Genomic DNA, 27,479 nt, shown 5'->3' with positions numbered 1-27,479 from the left:
TCTCTTGCAACCTTACGCATGAAGTGACTTCTTTAAAATCCATCAAAATTTCAGGCTATCTTCTCTGGCCACCCTAGCAACTCTTCCCACTGTCATATTAGCCCCCACCTTCCTGGCTGCTGAACATTTGGGTATAGACTTCCCTCCCCTGGTTCCAGATAGGGAGATTTTTTTTTCCTTTCTCCCTTCTCTTAGCTGAGGGCCACTCTCTGAACTGTGCATTTTGAGACTCCACACAACCATGCTTCTTGTCTTACAGTGGAGAGGGGTCTTCAGGGTTGTTTCTCCCCACCGTAAATGTGGGAAAAGAGGAACTCTCTGAGGCAACTTCCTGCAGCCTCCCATATAAATGGGGGAATGCCTGGTGACTCCAGAATACCACAGTCTCCATGTGCAGAGCTCATTGTCCATGTTGTTAAACAATCTGTGATTGGCCTGAGACAGAGGGATGAAAGTTCTACCAGCACATTCAGTAGTGAGGCAGATGGAGCGATAATGTAATATGTTACTAATGGTGGACCTCTGAAGCCATTGCTGTAGGGTTACACATTAGGGCCTGGTCTACACCAGCTGCGGATTGCAGCAGCAGTCGATGGGAGATACACAAGCTACACACAGCAACTTGCGTATCTCCCATCAATTTCCTAACATCTACTTACCGCGGCGTCTCCACTGTGCTGTTCTGGAGGGAAATGCCCTCCCATTGACGCAGCGCTACACTTCTTGCCAGGGTCGATTTACAGAGTCGACTTCCAGGTTCAATTGAGCGAGTCTTCACTGCTGCTCAACCGAGCCCGCAAAATCGATCCTGCACTGCCGGCGGTGCTGCCGGCAGTGTAGACATAGCCTAGGAATCCACACCAAACTGAGTCCTGGTGCTCCACGAATCTTGCCATAGCTTACTGCTGGTTTCCTGGGCATTGACACAGCACTTTTTAAAAAGTGAAGCTTTTAAAATATATGACACCATTTTATTGTACTTTAAGGGTATCTCTGAGTTTGCTTGTGTGACAAGTTGTAAATCTCATCCTGACATGACTTTAACCAGGTGTTTCACATTACATACAGGTCCTCCAGACACAGCTGGATACCCTGCTTGAAGGACAGGAGAGTATTAAGAGTTGCAGCAACTTTACAGCCCAAGCACTCAACCATGGCACTGAAACTGAAGTTTTACTGGTTAAGAAGCAAATGAGTGACAAGCTGAATGAGCTGGCTGACCGGGACTTCCCACTGCAGCCCCGTGAAAATGACCAGCTGGACTTCATAGTGGAAACAGAAGGCCTGAAAAAATCCATTCACAACCTGGGTACTATTTTAACCACGAATGCCGTAGCATCTGAAACAGTTGCCACAGGTGAGGGGCTGAGGCAAACTGTGATTGGACAGCCTATGTCTGTTACCATAACAACCAAGGACAAAGATGGGGAGCTCTGTAAATCTGGGAATGCTTACCTCACTGCTGAATTGAGCACACCTGATGGGAGTGTAGCAGATGGAGAAATACTTGACAATAAAAATGGCACTTATGAATATTTGTATACTGTTCAGAAAGAAGGAGATTTTACTCTCTCACTGAGACTTTATGACCAGCATATCAGGGGCAGTCCATTTAAACTTAAAGTGATCAGATCAGCAGACGTGTCCCCTACTACCGAAGGAGTTAAGAGGCGTGTTAAGTCTCCTGGCAGTGGCCATGTGAAGCAGAAAGCTGTGAAAAGACCAGCTAGCATGTACAGCACTGGCAAAAGAAAAGAGAATCCCATTGAAGATGACTTGATCTTCAGAGTGGGTAAGGAAATTTTCTTCTATCTATCGATACTGGGGTTATGGCATTCAAATTGTAATTAAGGACACTTTAGGAACACTGGGTGAAAAGCTAGTTTTAAATGATTGTCAACACACAAATGAAATTTAATACAGGTCAGATCTAGGCTTTGTCAAGTTGTTGGGAGAACAGTAAATGAGGCATTACATGGGATTTCATTTCATGTGTCCCTAAAGGAAATAGTCCCCAGCTTGGTGGTGGTTGGAATTACTGCACAATGTGTTTTGTCCATATGACAACTGGAGAGAAAAAGAAAGAATAGAAATTCTTCTGTCACTAATATTTACTGTTTGGGTTTAGAACTGAATTTATTGGCTCTTGGGTGCTATGAATTGAACAGTATATCTAACAGATGCAGTATAATAATCTGAAGTATGAGGGGTGGGTAAGGGGTGTCCTTATTGATGTAAGTGTGAGCTAAGGTTTAAAGGCAGACAGCTATAGTCCTACAAGATAAAATTCTGAGGGCCAGATTTTTAAAGGTCTGCCTAACTCCCATTGGATTCCATTTGAAATATTTTTAAAAATCTGAGCCTTGGAACATAAAACTTGATTGCTTCCTCAACTGGAATATAAAACTATGTTTTTCTGCAGAAAAGTCTTTTAGCTGAATTATGGAGTTGCCAGTCATAGCTGAAGTGAAGGGTTTTTTGCTTTTTGTTTTTTGCACATAAAGCAGAGATTCAATTTTTTTGGTATTTGAAATAAATTTTCTGAGAATTTACAAGTGAATCTGTAAATTAGTTTGAACTAAAGTTAATTTAAAAATGGATTCTTAAAGAGATTTGGCTGCCTGTGTTAGACCTCTTTTTCATCTCAAACAATCGTCATTACGGAATAATGCATATTCTTCAAACTTCCCAGATAGTTAAGATTCAGTGAATTCTTGTTCTTCTTGGCTACACTTTAAGAAATGGTTCTCCCGCTACCCCTCCCCCTCCTCCCCCTATTATTATTCCAAGTTTCTCCTTACACAGGGGTGAGTACAATCTTTTTCAGAGAATTTGAAGAAAAATTCCCCTCTTTCTAAATAGCTACTAGTACTATCTCCTATTGTCCTCAATAGGGCTGACTATACATACTGCTTTCAGTTTAGCTGCACTGTCTTAAAAAACAGTCACTATCTCCCATAAAGCTTAACAGGACTGAGGCCACATGCTGCCTTTAGCAAAGGTAGCCACAGCTTAAATTTGCCTTCTCCTCACAATGTTCCTCTCCACCTCCTGACAGCATGGGAGGCTGCCATGTTCTGTGCAGGAAGCCTAGTTCCCCCTCCTTCTCCTTATCATTGAGAACTATGGGAGGTAGTGGTTATTTTGAAAGAGGGCATATTAACTGAGGTTAGTCTATGGCCCCTGTTCCACTGAATACAATGAGATAGGGTGATCATTTTGAGAGGACAAATCTTTCTTCATGTGTTTCTCTGAAGTAGAAGATTTTCTCGTTCTCCCCTCCCCTGCCCCCCCCCCCCAAAAAAAAAAAAAAAAAAACAACAACAACAAAAAGCTATCCATTGCATCAGGTCTGCAGGAGGGAGAAAAGCTTGGGGCTCAAAGGGGAAGTGTGATATGTGTGTCTAGGGAAATATGGGGCAATAGAATTTGTCTTGTGTATGGTCAGGGAAACATGGTATGCCAGAAGGAAGGGGAAACGGGAGTATGAGCAGGAGACTATAGGGAGCAGGAGAGGAGAAAAATGGAACACGTGGAGTGTGTATGTGGAGCGCTCGAAGGAGGAGAAAATTGATGTGTACACTCTGGCTGTTTTATGCTGTTCTAGAACAGTGTAAGCACCCAGACTGTACTGGTGAATCTGGCTATAAAAGTTAAATTTTAAGATTGATATTACATATCTTCAGAACATTAGAAATAGCACATGGTAATATTCTCTTTGGGCTTGTTTATTACTGACATATGAAAAGCTTGCACAGCTGCTGTGTGAGACGCGCCAGTTCTAAGAATAAACAGGGGACCTATGTTACAATGTCTGTCAATCTTTCATGAGCACAGTTTCTCTCTCGCTCATGTTCACAAGCTGTGTGCTCGCATGCACACAGAAAGGCCACGTTCATCCCTAGTATAAAATAGATGACACCTTGAAAATTGTTTAAGAGCTCTGGAATTTATTTTTATTTTTTTAAAATCTCCGTAGACTGACATAATTTCTATCAGTAGTTTCTATCAGTAGTTTGTCCTGCATACTGCAAGCATAGCTTATAAAACAAGCCCAAATGTGTTTTCTGAAAGTAGCAGCACAGTTTCATTCTGTTTCAAAAAAACATAACGTGATGCACGTAGGCTTTTTTGTTTTTTTTTTTTGTTTTGACTGCTTGACGTAATAAATTTAGAACAAGAGCTTCGTAAAACTCAAAGTTTTCGTTCTACTGACATTGGAGTTTCCCCCACTGGGATACATGGGTCATGTCATCCCATTTTGTGGAGAATTCATATATTTTTATTTAACTGAATAGCTCTTCCAGATAAAGAATTTATGGAGAAGTAGTTGCCCTGCTGAACAGTGGATTATGTAGTCTGTATTACAAGTGCACAGTCCACTAACGATCTCCAAAACAGCGAAGTACTGACTGTATAGTCTTGCAGCCACAGCTCCATATCAATGTGCACTTTCAATGTCCTTAATTAATGAGCACATGTAAAGTTTTACCTAATATTTTGACCTACAGCCCCATTATTCTCAGAGTTTTAAAAACTTATGTTTCAGTTTCAAACTCCAAACTCATTTGAAAATTCTGAATTTTGGTTAGTTTGTGATGGAAATCAAGTTTTTTGCATGGTTTTTAATAAAACCATATATCTGTTTCTTGAATCCATGAAGAGCAAAGAGGTTTGTTTAAACCTTTTGATACACTTGGCCTGCGTTTTGAGTTTGTCATTTAAACTAGGCAAGTTTAGCATAGTTCTGGCTTTTGAAGCCAAAGGTTCATGCAGCTTTGTTGTAGAACCATAGTGTAATGTCCCTTTAGACATCCAAATATATGTGGATATTTATTTACAAGCAGGGTCTGGGTTTTTTATACACAAAAAAAAATCATCCAAATCTGGCAGGAGATTGCTTTTGGCTGGCCATTAACCTAATACAAATATGATGCTGATAAATGCTCTGGCCATGGGAAGTCACACATGGAACTTCTTTCTAGTTGTCTATGCCCATGGATAGCTCTGTTTAAAGACATGCACCCATATTTTTAGTGTTCTAAACACTATAGAGAACAAATATTGTCAAAATATCAAAACATTATTTTAGCAAATATGTAATTCAGATAACACTAATGGGAAGTGGAACTTGCTACATTACAGCAAAGAAAACCAGTGAGCATCTATTCTACCCTTGTAAAAATCCTTCCCTTAACTTTTAAGGCTAGATATTCAGTAGTAGGTTTCAGGTTGCGCAACAAATGTGCATTTGCAATTTCCAGAGGGCAACATTTGGTAGCAAAAACTATTGGTCCCCTAAATGAGAGTGTGGGCTGGTTGTCTACTTAAATATGCAATTTTCAACTTATCCAGATACACATAAAGTTTGTAGTTAGTTGCCTAAGTAGATGCATAATTAAATATGTGTAATTAAATCTGATTTATATAAAAATTCTCTAATGCTTTGGTTCCATCTTTTACCGAGGAACATATCTGATCTTTTGATTCTCACATGTATTGAAAGCAATTCGGGGGTTTATTAAGAATTTGTTTGAATAAAAAATACTGAATTAGGCCAACAGAGCATTGTTTACCTAGCTAATTGTACAAATAATAGATCTTTTAAATCTTGGATATTTAGGGTATACATTTGACAAATAATTAAACTTAATAGATGTGAAAATTCAAAATTATTTGTTTATACTTTTTAAGAGAGATCCTCCAGGATCTGCTGTTTCTTCTTTATTCCTTCCCACAGACACCTGCCTACAGTTCTTCACTGAGCTGTCCCATCTTTCTGGTTTGGCTGTCAAGGATGCTCTCTCTCCGCACTCTCTCTCTTTAAGGCACACTTCATCATGCACTTTTTCATTGCCTCGTGTCTTGGTATTGATAAGACCGTGTATGCCTGCTATTGATTTTTTCCTTTTAAATTTCGAGGCACTTGAAAGAAAAAGGGCTGTAGATGCATTTTCTCTCAAGTGACTGTGCAGATATGAGGGGTTATCTGTGTGCAGCTCAGCACAAGCAAACTCCCCCCCCCCCCCCATCAATTTCCTGAAAATCTGGTATTTTCAAAGTGTGCTCAACCCACTTGCAACTGGTGATTCAAGGAGACTGATGGGTTTCCCTTATATCAAGCCTTCTGCTTCCCACCAAACCAACCTGCATTTATTGTACAGACTCCAGTCCTAGCGAAGTTCAGGACTGGCACTCTGAGGTTGAGAAGGAATGGATTTGAATGTGTACAGCCACACCATGCAGTACATAAAACGCAGTGTTCCGGTAGAATCTGAAGGCTGTTCAGACATAATTATTTGGATTTTTTTGTGCCTGTCAGGCTGATCTTGATTTATTACTATTATTAAGAGCACTGACAATGTGCTTGGCACTGTGCAAAACACAAAAGAAAATGTATTCCCCTTCCCAGGAGTTTTCGATTTTAAAATATTAAGAGCATAGCCTTATGGATACGATGAGCTATCATCTCAGCTAGTGTGAGTAACAATAGCTGCACTGAAGCCAATGGAGCTATGTCAATTAGCACTAGCTAAGGATCAGACCTAATATATCACATATACAAAGAATATGGATGAGTTAGAGGGAAGATCACACACCATCAAGTTGTAGGATTTTTATAATCAAATTACTATATGGGTATGTCTACAGTATTCAATTGTTCTAAGGATATTCAAGTAAGAACAAACAATATAAGCAGTATGAAATGGATTGATGCTTTTTATGTCAGACAAAAAGTATTTCTGGGCAGATGGAAGACTTAGTTAATAAGTAATGGGATTCACAGATTTTTTTCATTGCTAGGTTAGCAGTTCAAATCCAGTCCAGGGTGGTGGTAACCAGAAATTTGTTGCCATTTGATGACTGTTTGATGCCTGTGTGATATGTGTTTGGTCTTGTTCAAGTTTCCAGTGACAGGTGTCCACATGAAATAAACAAAAAAAATCAACCAGAAAGCCCTGCTAACAAAACTCTGTATGAATATAGTGCATAAATTCCTGCTGTATTTGGTTCTGCCTTTTCAGAAGTTTACAAACATTGCGTGCACCCTTACTATCCAATACACTGATGGACATTTAAAATATATATATTTGCATAGCAAATTTGACACAATTCCATTTTTAAAATAAAACAAGAGTTATGGGCATTACGCACATTCTTCTTCCCCCACTCCTCCAGCATGTCTCTGCAGTATTACACATTTCTTACTCCAGTTCTAAACCAACCATTAGAAGAAAGATGTATGATAGGCTGACCAGATTTTTGGAATGATATCCGGGGACATATTTTTAGGGGTGGGAGGAGGATAGGGGGTAATTACTGCTTTTGAGAAATAAATGTTATGTAAAAACAGATGTTATGAACATATTTTTATACATGGCTATAGCTAACTTAAATACATCATATTTCTCACATTCAATCTGTAAACACAGAAAAAATACTTACCAGTATTATCCTTAAGGCTGACAACAGAATAGTAAGCTTGCATTAATTGAAGTATTTCTCCGATTAATGTATCTGCTTGAAAATATTGTTGTTCTCGGTGATTTTTTTTCCACAAATTCTAGACAGGAGAGTTTAAAATTCGTTTTCACAATAAGAATGTCTTTCACAGTTTGTACATGGAAGCTTGATTTCTCTGCCATCCACACGTCATTCTTCAGTGAAAACACTCTTTCAACAGGTGCATTGTTGCCTGGCAGACAGAGCATCACTTCAGCTAGTTCTTTCAGGTTAACGTGGGGTATCTTGGATTCTGTGAAATGTATCATGACTGTGTTCTATTTGTAAGCAACGGATGTAGAAGATGCACTTCATTCGCCTAGTTTCCCTCTTAAAAAATCATTAAGAAATATCACTTAATCAAACAGAGCATCTTGATCAATTGTTACGTTTGGGCATTTCATTTGCAGAAGTTCGAGTGCCTTCTCAATCTCAGACCTTGCAGGTACTTTTTTTTTCAAAAGCGGACAATGCAGGTCTTTAAGATCATCTGTGTGTTATCCCCATGCGTATATGCATTTAACTGATGCATCAAAAAAAGGTTGAGAAACATTAAAGTATGATGCATATGTCAAGACCTCAGCCCCTTCTTGCTCCTTTAGTAGTTTTCTCACTAAAACTGGCACAAAGTCTTTGTCATACCTTGCATACAGCTTCTTTTCCAGATTAAGGATGTCAGCAGCTTCCACTGCACAGTGATCTTCCCCCACCAGCAATTGTATTGTGTCATGGAAAAGTGACAGATTAGCTTGAATGAAAGTGAGCCAGAATTCAGTCGTAGGGTCTTCAAATATCTTCCGAAGAGCAACTGGACACTTTTTTCTTCTGAGGAAAAAAATGACTTACACAACTCATAATAATAGAAGTACTCTTTCTAAAGCAGGTAACACTGAGAGCCACCTGATGTTGCTGTGCCCCAGGATATTTTGGTATTCTTGCCCCACAAACTTGCAAAAACTCCTCAGTCTTTCAACTTGAACAGTGAAATTGTGAAAATATAAAAAAATCTTGGTAAGTATAAATTCAACATCCACTGGAATTGTATCCCATGCAGTTCGGGCACAGTTGTGAACGATCTGAATGGGATATCCGAGGCCTATCACCTCCTGCTGTAAGGCTGCCCTGACTTTAGTGTGCACATTTTCTCTTCCTTGTTTGCATAGCCCGCCGAAGTTTGTGTTTTGTATTATTGGCAGAGAAAACCACAAACATATTTTCCAGCTGAAACTTTTCTATAACAAAGTATCTCTGCTGCAATTAGTTCTGCTGTTTCACTTTTTAGTTCAACAAGATCAAGTAGCTTCGTCTCCATGGATGTGCTTCCATCATATACCTTGAAGTAACGAACCAAAATAGGCAACAATTTTACATGTCTGTGGTTTGACGCATCAACTAAAAGCGATACAAACTCAACGTTGTCCAGATCATGTTTCAGTTCATCTGTTGCCCATGGTGCGAATACATTTGTGACAATTGCATCGCATTTTGTCCTCACACAACTAAATTTGGGATTGTAGAATTTTCTGTTTTAATTTGAGGTACAGTACATTGATCTTAAACTGTGGTTGTGATGAATGGTATGATAAGCAAAAATTCCCTCTTGTGTAGCAAGGTCATATTCACTCTGTATCAGCTCAACTTTATGAAAAAATGAATTTAGAGAACTTGAACCGCACGGGCAGTTAGGGTGGATTTGTGTTTACTTTTACCTTCGTGTTCTTTTATTGATATCCTGCCTCTGCTGGAAATGGTGAATACGGAATGGCATATTTTACGTAAGACAGATGTTTCTTTTGCAGTTGGTCTCAAGAAAGAAAATTCTTTTTGTAGTTGGTCGTTGAAGTAACACTTAAGTGTCTTGGACAGCGTCATAGCACTTCTGCAATCGTCATTGATGCCATGTGATAGCCGTGTAGCCATAGTTACAGCAGTGTGTAGAGAGAGAGACCAGGTATAATGGAGCAAGCTAATTCTATATATGCCATATTCATAGACCTATGATTTCAATACGAGTAAAATCTGAAGTGTAGTGCAGAGGTTACATTTTATTATTTGTCACATTTATTTATTACAATTTTGCTGCATTTTTAGACCATTGTTTGGTGACAAAGCCAAGCGGGGACATTTCTAGGGACATGTTATTGCTGGGGACAGAGTACCTAAATTAGGGACTGTCCTTGGAAATTGGGGCTATCTGGTCAGCCTAATGTATGATGGTGAGACATGCACGAAGTTTGAGTGAATATCCTTTTGCAAACGTTTGTCCACATAAGAAGAGGGTGGAAGTCTGGGCACAAATCTTTGCATGTAGTTTTCCCTTTTGCTTTAAAAATATGTACCGAGCCACCACAGGCATCAAATCCAAAGGAAACTCTCAAAATTAGAGCTGTGTGAAGAAAGGTAATTCTGTTTCATGGTGGATTTCAATATTTTGAAAATTAAGGAACAAAACTGCAAAATTTTGAAATTCTCCAAAAGGGAAAGAAAGCCCTGGATCCAGGACTCCAGGGCAATCTGCCTAGCTGGCTATCTCAGCATCACAGATGTTGGAAGCCCTTGGTCTCTGGCCCCTGGGAAGTCTGCATGGTGGGCCGTCTCTTGGAGTAGTGGATCCTGGAAGCCTGGTCTCCCTTGCGGCCAGCTATCAGGAAACTAGTCAGGTTTCCAACAGAGAGCTGTCTGGCAGGTAAGCTTCTCGATCTGCCTGGTTTCCATCAGAACATTGTCAAAATCAAACCATCTCCCCAAAACGTTTTGCTTTAAACAAATCAATTGGCAAATTCCCACAAAAAATATTTTGTCGGAATTTTCCAGCCAGCTGTAATCGTAAGATATGTATCCTAAAAGTTCAAAGTTATTCATTTTTCCATCTCAGTGTAAAGTGGGAATAAAAGTTAATGTTAGTTACGCAAAATTTTCTTCCTGGTGGATATTCAGCCCAGAACAGAAGAACTGAACATAGCCCCATGTGCAACTTAAGCCCCACATCAATGGCTTAAGTGCTGCAAAGTGCCTTTCCGTGGGTTGAATTTCACCTCCTATGAACTGTGTTAATAAATCACCATTCTTATCTCCTACTGGGAAATTCCTGAGCAATGGCCATTCTTTTTCCTTTCATGAATATTTACAGTCCCATTGAAAAGCATTCTAAGTACCCTTTTTGTTATAAACTCTGTTACCTTTTAAAATGAACATTCCTGAATTTTCAAGAGCATTCTTTTTGAAGGAAAGTGTGTGTGCTCTATAATGTTCATGTTAGTTGTTTCCAGATGCTCTAAATTATGGCTTCTCTTTTTATGACAAATGCTTTCCTCCTCCTGCCAGTGGTAAGGGGAATGCTTCTCACTTTTCACTCATTTTCTTACCCTTTGGCTGGAGGGCACAACAGCAAGTTATTTGCGTATGCAGGAAGAAAATTACTATCGGCATGAATGCCTATGGGTGTTACTGATTAAAAGAATACACAGCAATGAGTCCAGTCTGGATAGCATGACTGGTCTGTAGTTGGCTGTTCTCATAATTATTGCATTAGGGAAAGTAAATGTTATCAAAAGCATGCATCTTACTGAGAGAATGAAAGTGCCCAATGGTTGGAAGAACCGAGTGAGAGAAACAAAGGGTTAGTTTCAGGACACAATGCAGTGGAATTAAATGTTTTTGTTGACCAATAACTGGAGCTGTGCACCCAACATCCAGGCTTCCCAATGGAAAATGTCATTGAAGGAAGAGGGGTAGTGCCAAATGCATTGCTTCTGACTGTGCATGCCTCATGAGAGCCAAAGACAATGTAGGCTTAATCATGTCACTCCTGTATCCGAAATCATAGTCAAAACGTTTTAAATAACTGTGCTAAGGGATATTGTGGGTTGACAAAAACAAAATACATTTTCAGTGAAAACTATATATTGAAACATCTAAGTAGTTGGTATATGTGGCCAATGAACGCTTAGAAAAAATACTTCCCCAATTGAAATAGTATTACAGTCTGTTTTAGTGAACCACCCTGAGGCCTTGTCTTGACTAAAAAAATAAGTCGACATATTTATGTCGACTTTCAGCCACTGCTATGGCTGATGTTCTCACCAGGAGCACTTCCACTGACCGAAGGGGTAGTGTCAGGGGAGCTGACAGACCTACAGGCTCCCGGGCCCCCTATGGGCTGCCCTCTCCCCAACCCCACTCCCGGTCCTAGTTGGGACTTGGGGCAGCCATGCGGGGACTTCTCCCCGCGTCCTGCCCGGTCTTGGCTCTGAGCTCCCCAGCTTGGAGCCCAGCGGCAGCTGCCCATGGCTTGTCTGAGTCCTGGGGGCTTACAGCAGCAGTCGCCCACGCCCTGGCTTGTGGCTGGGAGCCCAGCGGCTTGCGGAGCCAGGCTCCACCTCCCTCACCTTACTTGTCAATTTCCCTGCTCTAGCAGAGCATGACAGTCCCTCCACCGCTCTAAGGGAACACAGTGTCTACACTGACACTGTGTTGCCTTAACTCTGCTGACAAAAGCTCTATGCCTCTCGTAGAGGTAGTTTTATTTTGTCAGAAAAACAGGGCGGTTTTGTTGGCAGGGAGGTGACTGTAGTATTTACACCAGCACTGGTGACGAAACTCTTTAGCGTAGACCAGACCTGCATCTTTTGGTTTGAAAAGACGCTCACTGCAAAGAGCCACAAGTCATCTTTGGTGCAAGTTCTAGCCATTCTTGTGTGTGTTGTATAAGGAGAGGTGAGGATGCAGACAATCCTTTGCTACCTACACAAGCACCCCAAGAATCCTGGGGCTTGTGCTCCCAACTTAAACTCCTTCTGTGGCCTTAGACAAGTCACGTAGGATCAACATGTACAAAAGTATCCACTTATTTTGAGTGGACCCTTAAGTGTCTCAAAATAGATCCCCCAAATTAGTGAACACCTCTGAAAATATGGCTTTACCTTCCTGGTTTCCCCAGTAAAATTGGGATAGTACCTAACTACATCACAACAATGTTTGGGAGAATTCATGTGTTGATTTTTAACAAGGCACTTGGAAGGTGGTGGTATTACATATATTGCTCTATATCCACTGTTGTTGTTTAATATTTATACTGTAGTAGCATTCAGAGACTCCCAATGAGGATTAGGTCCCTGTTGTGCTAGATTGCAGAACAAATCCATAAGAAAATACAGTTCCTGCCTCAAAGAGTTCACCATCTAAGTAAGGTCTTAATCTATAAACTAGAATTTATATGTATAGATGACTGGCAAGCTTCCTGTTTTGCAGTGGCTATAAAGATCTTTCACAAACGCACTCTCAGATGTGTTCTAGCTAAACTTCTAATTTCACTGGTCCAGACAATGTAGACCCATATTATACACCTATCCATCTGTCCAGGTTCTTATTTTAATACCCATCAATATCTTATTTCTGAACTAACATGAAGCCTAATAACCATCATTCTCTTGAGAAGCATTTTCTTATTGTTTACAGAGAGATGTAAAGTATAAAGATACCATGATTTCTGAAAGGCAAAAGGGATTATTATTTGAATGGGGTTAAAATGGCCATCAGACAGAGGAGTAAGAGGACAATGCCTCTGTCTTTTATTGAGAATTGTTGCTTTGGGATATATGTCCCTTTTTGATTGGTGATGGTAAAAGGAACAATTCATATTAGAAATCTAGGGTACAAGGACAAAATGAAACCAAATTTAAGTGTTGAATTGAAAGCCCTAATTGGTTAGATCTGTGTAATCTGATTTGTTATGTGCTTGATATCCAATTTTAGGTACCAAAGGAAGAAACAAAGGAGAATTTACAAATCTTCAGGGGGTAGCTGCATCTACAAATGGAAAAATATTAATTGCAGACAGTAACAACCAGTGTGTACAGGTATGATGTCACTTTTAATATCAGTATTTTACTGTACTTAAAGGTAAGTCTTGTAAGATACAAGCATGGATAGAAAATATAGAGGAAGCCCATCCTGCTCAGCACTGATTTTTTTTTTTTTTTTTAATATAGTAGCTGCTTCAGATTCATAGCAGATGTGCTATAGCATGTTAGAGTTGCTTCCCTTTTTATTATGTTTTAATATAAAGACCATAAAGAAGAGATTGATCGGCAGTCATATTAGAAAAATATTGACTTTTTGCATGTATCAGTTTGTATTACAAGTTTACATTACTTCAATGAGTGTTCCCAAATAAAATCCAGAATAAAGTGCCCAAACTTTCCTGTTTCATAATCTGATTTTTGAAGAAAAACACAGACTAATGTAGAGTTCATTTTTAAATACCTTTTAGTTTCACATGAATCTGTTTAATTTACTTTTCTCTCTGATGATATGATCCAAATGTTGATTTCTGTAGCAGAAGCCCCAGTGACCATAATAGATGTCCGAATTCCATTTCTTCTGTGAAGATCAAGCTGGGTGGGTGGGTGGATGGTCCCCCTCCCCCTTTCTTTCTTTCTTTTTCGTGTATCAGTGTCACCATTAAGGATTTATCAGCTCCATTCTGACTGCACATGTGGTTGGAGATGAATGACACAATAGAATACAGCTTCCTCTTCCCTAAGAATATTGGATTCACAGAGCCAAACTGCAGTAAAAATTTGTTTTTATTGGGGAATTAAACAATAAAAGCAATTTTTTACTGCATTCTATTTTACTGCATACTATTTTCAAAGAGACATGGGATTAAATTTTCATCAGTAGCTTCTAAACATGCTCTTACAATTTTGCACTCACCTTTCATGTATTTGCAGCCACAAATGGAATTTCAATATTTAATTACCTGTCTTGGGGACACAGAAAATGGGCTAAATTCTAAGTGGTGAAAAGCACCTCACAGGATATGACCCACTATTTACCCCCTAACTCAGGTAGTTAGATGTTCGACTTCTACTTGTGTGGCCTTGGCCATGTTTCTCTGTGCCTCACTTTCTTCTTTTATAATATGGGAATAACAACACTTCCTTACCACAGAGGGATGTCGCAAAGCTTAATTCACTAATGTTTGTAAAGCATTTTGAGATTATTGGAAACACAGTGCTATTCAAGTGCAAAGTATTTGGTCCAAAAGTTTCAAATATGTGCAGTAATAGTGTTTCATTTTTACAGTCAGACTGTAACCATTAATATTTTCAGTGCTTTAATTATTTTCCTGCTTGCCAAAGGCCAAGTCATGAGAAATAGATTACTCTGATTCATGTAGAATTGCTTTTTTAAAAATAAATATTCTTTATCACAGATATTTTCCAATGATGGCCAGTTCAAAAGTCGTTTTGGTATACGAGGAAGGTCTCCCGGCCAATTGCAGCGGCCCACAGGAGTGGCTGTGCATCCTAGTGGTGACATCATTATTGCAGACTATGATAACAAATGGGTCAGCATATTTTCAGCAGATGGGAAATTTAAGGTAAGGCTCTGATATGAAGCTTTGACCATTTTACATAGGGAATGCATTAATGTTTAGTTAGTTTCAAGAAAGAGAACTGGTGATGTGAAATGGGTTAATAAATGCATTCTTTCTCTGTGGAAAGCCATGGTGCACCTACAATGAAGTATAATAATAAATAGGAAAATGTCACAATTGTGATACCAAAAGTGTGTGAATTTTATTTTTAATAAAACCATTATTGATGAGGTGCTTGGGTGCTGCACTACAACTCTGAATTGCAAAACACCCAACAATAATATACAGTGCCCAACTCCAAACAGTTCCACAAATATCTCATTAGGTAGTCTTCAGTACTTTAAGACTAGGAGGGACGGCTAACTGAGCCTTCAGTTGTAGCCCATTTCATATCCTTGGGGCACGACTTAAAATGAGTTGAGACCTTCAATTGGCAGCTAGAGAGAGAACTCAGTGTCTTGGGAGGATAACCAAATTGATAACTGGTTCCTCAGAAGGGTGCATCCTACTGTGTTTACTACATGCATGTCAGCAAAGCATGTTTGTAATTTACTCATTGTCCTATTGGCAGCCAATGCAAAGACAGTAAGGTAGGTGTATTATCTTTACAAAAGATAACTCCAGTGCTGTATTATGGGCTGCCATATTTTGTGCTGGTTGACTTGCAGGCATCCCAGAGTACAGGAAGTTACAATAAAACAGGACCTAGCAAAATCTCCACTGGAGAAAAGAGCAAACTCTATAAAGGTTTTGAATTTGCTAGAAACAGATCTTTACCATCCCTTGTCCCACAGTTCTTTGTGGTCAGTATGTGGTCATGAAGAACCTCTTGCTCTTAAGATCTTACCAGCGCCAGCTATGTGCTGCCCTCACATGTCAAGACAAACTGGGCCTTAAAGTGTGATGTGACCAAGAAAATGTCTTTTGGATCATGTTCTCAATTGCTTAAGAAGAACTGTATTTCTGCATGAGATTTTTTTCTTCTCAGTGAAATGAGGTTTATAGTAATGTACTGACTTTGTGTGTACGTGAGAGTATGCTAGTATTTTCTAATGGTTAGCATGTGGAAAGGATAAGGACCTACTATTACTGCCAGACAGAGGTGTTCTCCTTTACTTCAAGCAAAAGAGGCTGTTTTCTTGTCCCATAAGTGTTTATTTAGGGCCAGATTCTGCAATCATTACTCACATTAAGTAGTTCTTTACTTATGTGAGTAAGTTCCCACTGGACTTCAACTTGGTCAACTTTAGCACATGTTAAAGGCAGTGTGCCTTGTCTACACTAGACTTCTAATACACGTTATTTAGCATGTGTTACCTAATGTGCCAACATCATACCTTTAAACCATAGTTTACACAAGGACTTATTGATTTCAAAGCTGCTATTTAAGAGAATTTGGCAGAATTTGATTCATAGTAAATCACGAATATTGTTGTCTGTAGAACATACTTATTACAGTAGATCTTTAAATGCAGCACAGGAACATAACAGACATAGGAAAAATAGAGGCAGAGAGAACTTTTTGCTATATTGAGATTGCAGTAATTACCTTTGGGAGTGGTGAATCTGCCGTTCTTATAGGTTATCATGCCCTTGAAAGGCACAGAGTAAAAAAAGTCAGCTAACATTCTAGAAGACAAGGGGGACTGATTGCTGGAGAAATGAAACCAGGTACCTTTGTTGACCATTGACGTTCACCAACCTGCAGCTTAGCAGGTGTTGTACTCAGGTAGAATTGCAGGGAATTAAAAGTAGCGTCCCTAAGTCTGAGATGGAGTCCGCAGGACTGAGTGAGATGGCAATATGCTCATAAATCACATAAAAGACCTACTGATGAACCACTTACATACTTACTCATTCTCAGAGTCTGGCTTTGGAGCATAATTTTCTAGTTGGCATTTCCTAGCGGTTAATAACCCAAAATTTCAGGCCCTGAGCAACTTCAGGTGGCTATTAACTGGGAGGAAATGCCCTCTTTTTGGCTATTTACTAAATAACTCTTCAATGACACCCCTTTTGGTAAATTGTGCAGTCACATAGCCATAGGGTGTGTGCTACTGTATTTCCTATATGTTCTAGTACTACCTGAAGATCAGTAATTAACCAACAATTGGTTTAAAAAAAAATCGTAAAAATCTGTTGTTAAAACAGGTATAGAATGTCTCAGGTGTTCGCATGAAATATACGATGCTTCCCATTATAAAAATTAAATAGTTTCCAAAATGTTCAGATACTCACAGGACTTCGTTCTCCTCTTCAGATACTCCGGGCATCTCATTCTCCTCTCTCACTAGGGCAAATACTCCACTGAAGTCAATGAATGAACTGAAGACAGATTGCCATAAAAGAGGTGTAACTCAGATCAGATTCAAACCTTTGGAGTAATTGGAACATTTCTATAAATAATTAAAATCTTTCATGTAAACTGGTTTGGATTGGAGGCAGATATTGGAGTGCCATTTTCCTTAGTTCCCTTAGATTGAACATAAATTAAGCAAACTAGATGGGAATCAGTATTCTGTGCAATATTTCCTGCTAGCACAGAGACAAATATTCAAAATGTTAATATTAAGGTTGTTTACATGACATGCAGACCACCTTTGTTTTGATTTAGTAAGTGTTGGATTGTAGGAACTCTGCAAAGTAAAAAAACAAAAAAACCACAATATCTTTGTCAATTTAGTACAAGTCAACATATCAGACTTTATGGTGCTAGTGGTCAGAATGATTAAATGTGAGAGGAAAACTTAATTTTAATTCATTAATTTTAAACACTTTATCTGTAAACAAAATGGACTGTATTTGTGAGAGAAATTCAAGACTGTTCCATAAGCATTTTATATATAGAGGGCAGGCATGGTCTTATGGTTGAAGTGCAGAATAGGGATTTAGAAGATCTGGGTTATATTCTCATTTTGGCCAGACTTGCTATTGAAATTTGAGCAAATCGTTTCAGCTCCTATGTCTTAGTTTCCTTATTTTTAAAATGGGAACAATAATACTTTCCTGCTTCACAGGGGTTTTGTGTGGTTAAATTCAGCAATGTTTGCCAAGCACTTTGAGACTGTAGATAAACATACAAAGTGTTAATGGTGATTCTGATGGAAGAAAGGCAAGAAATACTGGGCAGGTTTCCTGATGTAAGGAGTCTGCTAGTTGTTAGACTGCACCATAGGCAGTCAGATCAGAGTTTTGTTCTGATCTTATTCTGGATGTCATTTTTATCACCCTCCTTTTTTTCTCATTCCACTCACTCTCCTTTTGCACCATTTTAACGGCCATGAAAGCCAGTAAGCAAATTTCCTTGGCGCCATGGCCAAGCTTCTCCATAATTACAGGATTTGGCTGGTTTACTATACTAAAGGAGAAAAGTGTCACTTTCCTGATGCTTTGTCTCCTTTAGCTATAGGGGCAGAGTCCAAAGTTTTCTCAAGGCTGTGAATATGAATATCACATAAAATAGAACTTAGCAAAATACTACTGTAATGCAGTACCAAACCCTGAACATCTTACACTGGGAGATGATGCAGCCTAGTGGATAGAGTGCTGGGTTGGGACTCAGGAAATTTGAGTTCTGTTCCCTGCTCTACTACTGGGTAACCTTGGGTAAATCACTTTGGCTCACCTGTGCTTCATTACCCCTATTTACAGAGAGGAAACTGATATTTGTGTCTTTTGTAAAGTGCTTTGAGATCTACTGATGAAAAGCACTATATAAGAGCTAGGTATTATTATTCCTGACAGAGAGGGAATACATGGAGATGTGCCATTATTGACTCAAAAATGGTGAAGCAACATGGGATTATCTGCATAACTCCTAAACAAGTGGCAGTGAAGCCTTAATATTGCACCGGCATGTACATGGGTATGCACATAGTAACTACTTTAAAAATATTTGAGAGCTTTATAAACGTTGGTTAATACTGCTTTTTTTTTTTTTAAAATATAATTTCTCTGCTCTTGAGCCGAGCTGTCTATGTACCACAAGTCTAAGTGTAAAGGACTAGGAAGGAGAGGAAAAATTGACAAATATTTTAGAAACCTCTGAAGATTATCAAAAATAGCTTTTCCATTCATAGTACTGTCATGACTTAGAGTATGATATCAAGGGATCTTTTAAGGCTAAGAGAGGGATTCCAGGCTTTCTGAGATTTTTTTTCTTCTTCGTCTCCAGCCCTGATGAGTCATACTGTATCAGTTCTTAAACCTGTCACTGGTGTAGGATGGCATATTGTCACTGTGGGCTTTCAAGAAGTACAAACACATTGAAGGGTAGGGAGGGGTAGAAGGAAATGTATCTTGTAGGGTTTTTTTAATAAAGAAGAAAAAATGGAAGTTGTTTGAAGTTACTAAGAGGTTTGGATAGTTAGAAGTAATCCTGGGAGTTGGAGGGGGGAGAGAAGTGGGCAAAGTGAAAATGAGGTGTGTGATACAAATAATTTGCTACACAGCTATATCTCTGCTTTGAGTAACTGAAAAAAATATGTTCAGACAAAAACAAAGATGTTCACTGGTGCACCCATAAAGCTAAGGACAATAAATTAATTTCCCCCTTTACAGTGACATGATCAGCAAAATTAAACCTTTAAAAAAATAAAAACTAACAAATCCAGTATTGTTAGAGGTAAGCCTTTTAAAACTTTAGATATAAGGCAACTAATGGTTTCAGGCGTGCACACACACATCCTGCATTTTCCACCTAAGCAGGTGAATGTACAAACACACGAAATTTGGAATACCCAAGAGGAAGGGGAAAAATAATAACTTAAATTCAAAAGGGCATATAAAATAAGGGACATAATGTACTTGACAATCCATTTTAACACATAATTTGTATGAAAGATTTAGATGAGTCCTTATACTTTTTTCTTTCCTAGCGGCAGAAAATTCTGAGAATAGTTCGTCTTGTCATTAACAGGAGTGATTTCATAAGGCTCATAAGATTCATAGATTTCATAAGATTCAGTTTTAAATAATCAAACCTATAAGTCTGAGAGACCCTGAAGAACTACAAACACATAAAGAATATGTTGATCCAGACTGACTTGTCACCACCAGCATATTTAGAGCCTAAATGAAAGATGGTATTTCTAATAGCAAGTGCTACAGACTCTAGCTGGATTTAACTAGTGTGCAGTCTGCAAATTATTTTCAGAATCTTGGCCCAAGAGTCACTATTTCATTACTTCACTCTTTGAGTGCCCATTAGTGTACTGTGTGGTTTTATTCATGTTATTTTATTTGAAGTAATATGGGCAGGAAGACTCTGTACTCATGAGAATGAGTCATTTTTCCATAGGAATCCTGGAAATGTTGCAGTGTGGGGATGGGGCAGAAGCAGACAATCTTGAATCTTATAGCAAATAAATTTAAAAAAAAAAAAAAAAAAAAGCAGGATTTAATCAATTTAGAAAAAGAAATAGATCTACTGGTTTGGGTTTAGTTCATGCTTTTGCTTCTTTGTCACTCCGCAAAACCTAATAAGTTTCATAGATAGATAGGATACGACTACGTTCACTTTTTCCCCCCTGTTGCCAAAACAAACTTAATTTTCATTGAAAACATTTTCAGCACAATATCATTAGTCTTTTTTTTCTAATAGAAATTTACAGTAGCATAATCTCAAATATTTATGAGCATACAAATACAAGGTCATGTGTTCCTTGTGTTGTGGGAAGACCCACTAGAAATGAAAAAGGTATGCAGGATGCTGCAGGGTTCACCTTTATGGAGTTTTCTCCATCTGCTCCCTTCAAGAGGGAAGGGTTCAGGCAATCATGTAGCAGTTGAGGCTCCCTGAGGAAATGTAGCTTCCATTATCTCAGAGATTAGGGCAGCCTCAGCATCTTCTACTTCACTCCCTACCATTCAAGATGGTTCATAAGGGATTGCCCCACTCTTTCTGCATCCGTACCCTAGCAACTCCACATGTATGCACAAAGGCATGAAAAGTGGGGTGAAGTAAAGACTACTTTAACAAGCCCAAACTATCATAAGGGATGTCTGGTTTGAAATCCTCTAGTAGTGGAGGGAAATGTGCGGTGTAAAGCACCCTCTCCCTGCATCTACCCTCTTCCATCTTGGTACGGTTGTTCACAGATTCCCCCAGCTGCTCCTGTCAGATTTTAGGAAGGGGTCTGTGGGGATTATGCTACAGAAACACTGTTTACCCCAATCTTTGCAGGTTATGTGTGGTTCCACTCCATACCTGTTAAGGTTGACGTGGCAGAGCTGTGTGAAGAAAGGAAAATCTGTTTCACTGAGGATTTTGATTTTCTGAAATATGGTTTCACTCCTATTTGGAGCAAAAGCCAAACATTTTGGCATTCTCAGTGAAAGAGAATGGAGCGCTGGCTCCGGGGCAGTATGTACGGTGGGCAGCCCCAGATTTATGGAATCTGGAAGCCTAGAGTCCCTAACTCTGAAGCTGATCGCCTGCCTGGCTGCCAAAGAGCCAGGCAGGTGAGCTGGAGGAAAACCAAGCAGGTTTCCAATGGACCTTAATCAACTTTGAACTGTCTTCACGAGATGTTTCATTTTCAATAAATTGGCAAATTCTGATTTGAAAAAAATCTTTCATCAGAATTTTTCTGACCAGCTGTTGTTGAAGATTCCAAAATCTGGAGAATCTTATGCGAACGAGTCAATGGCCAAATTTGCATGTTTGATTTGATATACATTGCCTTATTTACAAAAATGATAGCATCTGAAAAAGGGTTGGCTACAGTCTGGCCCACAACTGTTCCTCCCAGATCCTCCAGTTTCACCAACAACATCGAATTCAACATAGTTGCACTTGAGTTAGGTGTTTGGCTTCACACATGCTTGGCTTCTACAAATGCTGATCTGGTACACCACATCAAGAATGTAGGATATGCAAGGCTGTCTGGCTACTTATGCCTTGAATGCTGGTAGCTTTCCATCCTAGAAAGGACCTATATTTCAGCAACTTTTCTTTTTAAACTGGAAAAAAAATTGTAATAATATTCGTGTTAAGATCTTACAGAAGCTATTAAATTGTCCGGTGATTTTTAGAGGATTAAGTTTCACTTGGCACACTGTTTATAAAATGATTATACATTACAGGGAGATCCCTGAATTGTACTTGCTTTTGTGTATCACATAAATTCAATCATTTCCCTTCTTTTCTCTTGCAGGCAAAAATTGGGTCTGGAAAACTTATGGGACCAAAAGGTGTTTCTGTAGATCGTAATGGGCACATCATTGTTGTGGACAACAAAGCATGTTGTGTATTCATCTTCCAGCCAAATGGAAAAATAGTAGCCAGGTTTGGTAGCCGAGGAAATGGGGACAAGCAGTTTGCAGGTACACTTGACGGTAATATGTAAATCCCCTTTTCTTGCCTCTTCTGCTCACATTTGCATGATGTTGGAGCATGCTGAAGGCGCTAGATCCAAATTATTTTTTCTTATTTAAAAAATGGATGGAAAGAAAAGCCAAAGTATGATCTTCAGCTTTCAGCAGCAGCACCAGGAAAAGGACAGGTCTTTGTTTGAGACTTTTTCTTTCTTTCTTAAACCTGGAAGTTGTTCAGAAATTCATTATGCTAATTTTCTTAGTTGGTGCTACATTATATGAACGTCACAGTCATCTTAGTCTTTTTCAAAAGGTAAATCCATCTTTGAAAGTTAGCTCTGAAATATTACTTTTACCCCTTGTTGGGTTCACATTTAACATATTACTCTGCAGTTAGTTTAATCCGTCAGGAAGATTAAAACATCTGTTCTTCACCAATAACTGTAACCAGTCCTTATTAGCCATCTCTCTTTGCCTGGCAATGTTTCAGGCTAATGACCTAGGGATGATAGATCATAATAGGCATTTGATGAATGTCTTGTAATGTCTGCACTCAACTGCTGATAATAATTAACACTTATGCAGCACTTAACTATCTTCAAAGAACCATGCAACTATTAACTCATCCCATGTAGATAAATGAGTAATATTTTCCCTTTCTTGACACCTTTGAAAATGGGCATAGAGAATTTAAGTGCAAACTTAAGCATGGACAATTATGCAAGTGAAAATGTCTACTTTTAGGAAAATTGCCAGTTACATGTCTAATTGGCAATTTGCACATGCTGTTATCCAATTTCCACATGTAATTGTGTGTGAAAATTAGACATATGCTTTTTTGCACACCTGACTCTGACACTCCAAGTAACTAGTCCAAGTCATTTTGCAGGTATTCGGTCACTTTGGATAACATCCCCATCATTAGTCTGGAGCTCTGATAAGTGTGCAGAATGGGAGGAATATCTCCTTAAATTGTACAGTTATAATCTTGTCAAAAATTTACTTTTCTAGTAAAGAAGATAGTTGAATGTGTTTTGGCTTTTTTAGATTCCCTATTCTAATAGTACTTTATAGTACACATCTAACTGTGAATATTATTCACTGGAATTTTGGATTTAGCTCTGCTAAATATTAATTGTTACCAAAACTTTCTGGGTATGTTATTTTCCTTTCTTTTTAAAACTTGTAGGTATGAATTCCTGAGTACAGCTGAACAAGTAACCTCTAACAATTTATTTGATCAATTTATGTTCGCTTTCTGCTGTTGGAATATCCCTAGTAGATCACAAGTTACTTGAATTCAGTCATTATTTTAATGTATGCATTGTATATGTTTTCATGTTGTTTACTTTATGAATTGATCACAAAAACCGGAACTTTGTATTGTATAGACTTGTTGTAATTACTTAGGTAGATTGCATGTCACTGAGATCTTCTAGCCCAAATATTTGAGTGTGTTTGATTTTAAAAAACTGGTTTCTGCCAACACATGCATGTGCAATTTTGCTATGTGGAGCTGGGTGAAAAATGCATTTTTTTTCTGATAATCATACATTTAAATGAATTTGCATTCCTTCTGATACATTTGTGTTTGTTCTAAAATTTGATGACTCAAATGTTTGTGAAAAGTGAACACAAAGTACATGGGTGATTTCATTTAAAAATGTGTATGAATATTTCAGAAGACTTGCTGCATTCTATACCTTGCTCTATCCCTGAACATTGGTGTCCTTAAGCACCAGCAGGGCTGTTTTAAGACCTTCATAGGCCCTAGGCACCCTTGCCTTCGTAAGCCGCCCCCCCCCCCCCCCCCCCAACGGAAATAACTAATTTGATTTTAAGCTATTAATAAATAGTTTTTTAAATAAAAATAAAAAATTATGTATACATTTTTTTTCTTAGGCCCTGAAAGTTTCGTAGGCCCTAGGCACTGTGCCTGTTGTGCCTAATGGATAATAGGGCCCTGAGCACCAGTGCTAGTTAACAAGAGATTATAACCCTATATAATAATCAGTCTGTAACTGGGGGAACAATAGACATTACTGATGGATAACTGTAACAGATGAGTGGATGGAGCATATGCCAATTTTAAAATATGTACCATTTTACTTGGAAAATGGAGTGAAAAGATTCATAATTCCAAATTGTTGTTCCTTCCGACTTGACTGGTATTGCTCAGAAGCCAACCTTGATTTTTTTTTTTTTTTTTTTTTTAAAAGACTAGAATGGACTTTTATCATAACTTAAACCATTAAGTAAAAAATCCTTGAAGTTTTATTCTTATTATTTATTCTTATTATATTTATTTTCCCTCTTTTGTTTTGCAGGTCCTCATTTTGCAGCTGTAAACAGCAACAATGAAATTATTGTTACAGATTTCCATAATCATTCTGTCAAGGTATTGTCAATTAATGCCACTTTGCTATTCTGGCAGTTCTCATTAACATCTTGCCTCCCATACTAAACTAAAACTAAAACCCTATTATGATACGATGATGTTAATCCAAGGTCTAATTCACAAAATTGAATAAGAAAGAATGGCTTCATTAAGGACTGGGAATGCAGAGATTTAACAAGTAATTTCTTAATGTAGATATAGGTGATTTATTGGATTGGGGTAATTTTTTTTTTTTCTAATAAAATAACATTTAAATGTAAGGTGTAACTCAGATATATAAAAAAAAGTCAAATGGGTTTCTGTTATTTTGCTCCTGTCAAATAATCTGTTATGCTATATTCTGTTTATTTAATGAAATATATTTTCCCTTCTTTTAGGTTTTCTCAATAAATGCTTTCCTCACGTCTAAATTAAAACTAATATAGCAAAGTATAGTAAAAGGAGGCCACATGTTAAATGTACATTTACATTGTCATAGATACATCGGTTTTAAAAATGGAGGGATCATTTATGACTAACTAATCTTAACTCTTGCATAACACAAGCCATAAAATTTCACCCAGTAATTCCTGCGTAGAGCCATAAGAAGAGTCCTGGTTCATGACTGGTTGAAAAGTCCTATGACAAGTCATTACATTTCTGTTGTGTCAGGTTAGTAAGACAGAGGGCAGGAACAATGGTTACCATTCAGATAGCATATCAGATAAGTATATGCTGGTGGGACGCCGCTGAATTTGGAAGAAGTTATTACTCACCTGCATAATTATTTTTTTCTGGACTTCAAGCTTCCCCTCCAATTTAGAATGCTAGTTTTTCCCTCTTCCCCTGCAAAAAACATAAACTAAATGCACCCCACCACTCCAACAGACCCAAAAAGAATGCTGCTATGCTTAAAGAAATTCTCAGATGTATGCACTTAAATATATTGGGTGAAATCCTGATTCCAGTTAAGTCAATGGAGTTTTGACATTGACTTTTAATGCAGCTGGGATTTCACCCATTGACTTCCTGTTCTGCTGAATATCAAGATTTAGTTGTCTTGGTCAATATTCACTCTGTAAAGCCATAAATCTTAACATTTACTTCAAATATGCCATTATCTGATTGTCACATGAATAATAAAATGTAGTGTAATCGACTATCTTTAACCTGGTATTAAATCTCTAGCTTTTGAATAGTGACCTTTCTTTCATACGATTTTCTGGAATTAAAGAGGCAATAGCAGCTCATGTGGTTTGGATTAACAGAAAAAGCAAGACCACTGCAGGAACCATAAAGCAGATGGGTTACATGGGTCAGCAGCAGGAGGGCTCTTATTTGATACATTATACCTTCAGTGGCAGGACTTACTGCAGTAATAGAAGTGACTGCAGAGAGCTTCAGAAACTGGGGGCATCTTATGAGACACACAAGTCAGTCAAAAGAGAAGTAAGAGATATGGCATCTTAGTAAAAATGCACACAAATCAGATAGTCCTCCCAGTTAGATTAAAGAGTTCCCATTGGGCCCTGACGTGATTCAATATATAACAATATTGTTTTTTCTGCCTTGATGGTATTAAAACTAAATTTAAAAAGTTTTTTTACCCTTTTATTCTTTTTTTGTGTATATAATTATCAACATGTTGGAAAGTTCTGTACATTCTGGTGATATTGAAGTTATTTTCTTCTTAAAAGTGAGAGAGAAGCAGAGAGGAAATCCCTAAAATTCACCTTATGCATCTAAAACCCTCCACTGGCACACACCAGCCTCCCTCCTCCTCCACCACACACATCTTAAATAAAAAAATCATCCTTTGACAATAATTGTCCTTCCTCTCCCACCATAGATCTGTTTTTCTTTCTTCATCTCCCCCATAGAACCCCCATCTGACCATGACTACTTCCTCTCAGTGATCTCCCCTGTTCCTCACCAGAAGAAGAAAAACACATCTCTATCTCTTCTATTTTTATCTTGCCATAAATTTTTTTCTTGCCCTCCTTTTTTTTTTTTTTTTTTTTTTTTTTTTTTAAATCTCAGGACCCAACCTTACATACTAATTCATCTCCATCCCCCATGAACTGTTTTCTCTCTCCTTCTTCCACTTCTCCAGGTCTTACCCAATGCTATATTTTCTCTTGCCACCTGTTAACCTAGGCAAGTCTCTTGTCCAGCCTTTTTCTTCCATTCCTTTCTGTCTTCTTTTCTGATTACAATTTTATTTATTTATTAGCTCCCCATACTCGCTAAGCACCTCATTTGCAGACAGAAGCTGGTTTCTTTTCTTCACTTAGCTGAGTCTTCTTTCCTCCTTACATTCCCTCAGACAGGTTATTGTGAGTCCCCAACCATGCTGTGAGGTACATGAAACACCACCTCGTATGGCCAGGTCTGGTGCCAAGACTCTCACCTTGTGGCTATGTGAGGTGTGAAGGACGCACTCACCACTGTAGCATCTCTATGTGATGACCAGTCAGCACTGCATGCACACCTGAGCAGCAGTGACATTCCGTGCCTCCACAGAAGTGGTAGATGGGAAGCACTTAGCGTTGCTGCACAGAAAGGCAGCTAGTTTTCCCCTCAAATTTACAAAATTGTTTGTCACTGAACTTTATAACAGAATTGACTGAGCCCCTGCCTGCACCATCCTGTACTGTAACATGATTTTTGGACAGTAGCTCCTGCTTCCTCCCACTGCCTGGGACTCTGGTTGGGACTATAAATTCCCAGGATGGTCCCACACAAACTGGGACAGTTGCAAACTATGAATAATGATCTCTCTTCAGTCTCACTCAACCCTGCCTAAGGCATGTGTTAAGTATGCTCTCCTCATCAGAATTAGAGATGGAACCTTATCAGCTCTCTGTTTCATGCCTTCAACCATGAATTTAAAGAAAC

At 38.5% G+C, this 27,479-nt stretch overlaps 1 protein-coding gene across 7 annotated transcripts in view; it reads left to right on the top strand.

Annotated features, from left to right (window-relative positions):
- The window catches only part of TRIM2 (tripartite motif containing 2), a 116,134-nt gene that overhangs the window by 81,313 nt on the left and 7,342 nt on the right, over window positions 1-27,479 (top strand). For all 7 annotated transcript variants that reach the window (XM_067551876.1, XM_067551877.1, XM_067551874.1 and 4 more), the window contains exons 6-10: window positions 1,069-1,792; window positions 13,258-13,361; window positions 14,723-14,890; window positions 22,045-22,213; window positions 24,532-24,602. In XM_067551876.1, the coding sequence (XP_067407977.1) occupies window positions 1,069-1,792; window positions 13,258-13,361; window positions 14,723-14,890; window positions 22,045-22,213; window positions 24,532-24,602 (1,236 nt within the window). The remainder of the gene's footprint in view (window positions 1-1,068; window positions 1,793-13,257; window positions 13,362-14,722; window positions 14,891-22,044; window positions 22,214-24,531; window positions 24,603-27,479) is intronic.

Source organism: Emydura macquarii, unplaced genomic scaffold (genome assembly GCF_026122565.2).
Source record: "Emydura macquarii macquarii isolate MOO-44397 ecotype Brisbane River unplaced genomic scaffold, CSIRO-AGI_Emac_v2 contig_1363, whole genome shotgun sequence".
NCBI lineage: Eukaryota > Metazoa > Chordata > Testudines > Chelidae > Emydura > Emydura macquarii.
Note: the sequence above shows the minus strand (reverse complement) of the source record. Positions and strands in the feature narration are given on the sequence as shown.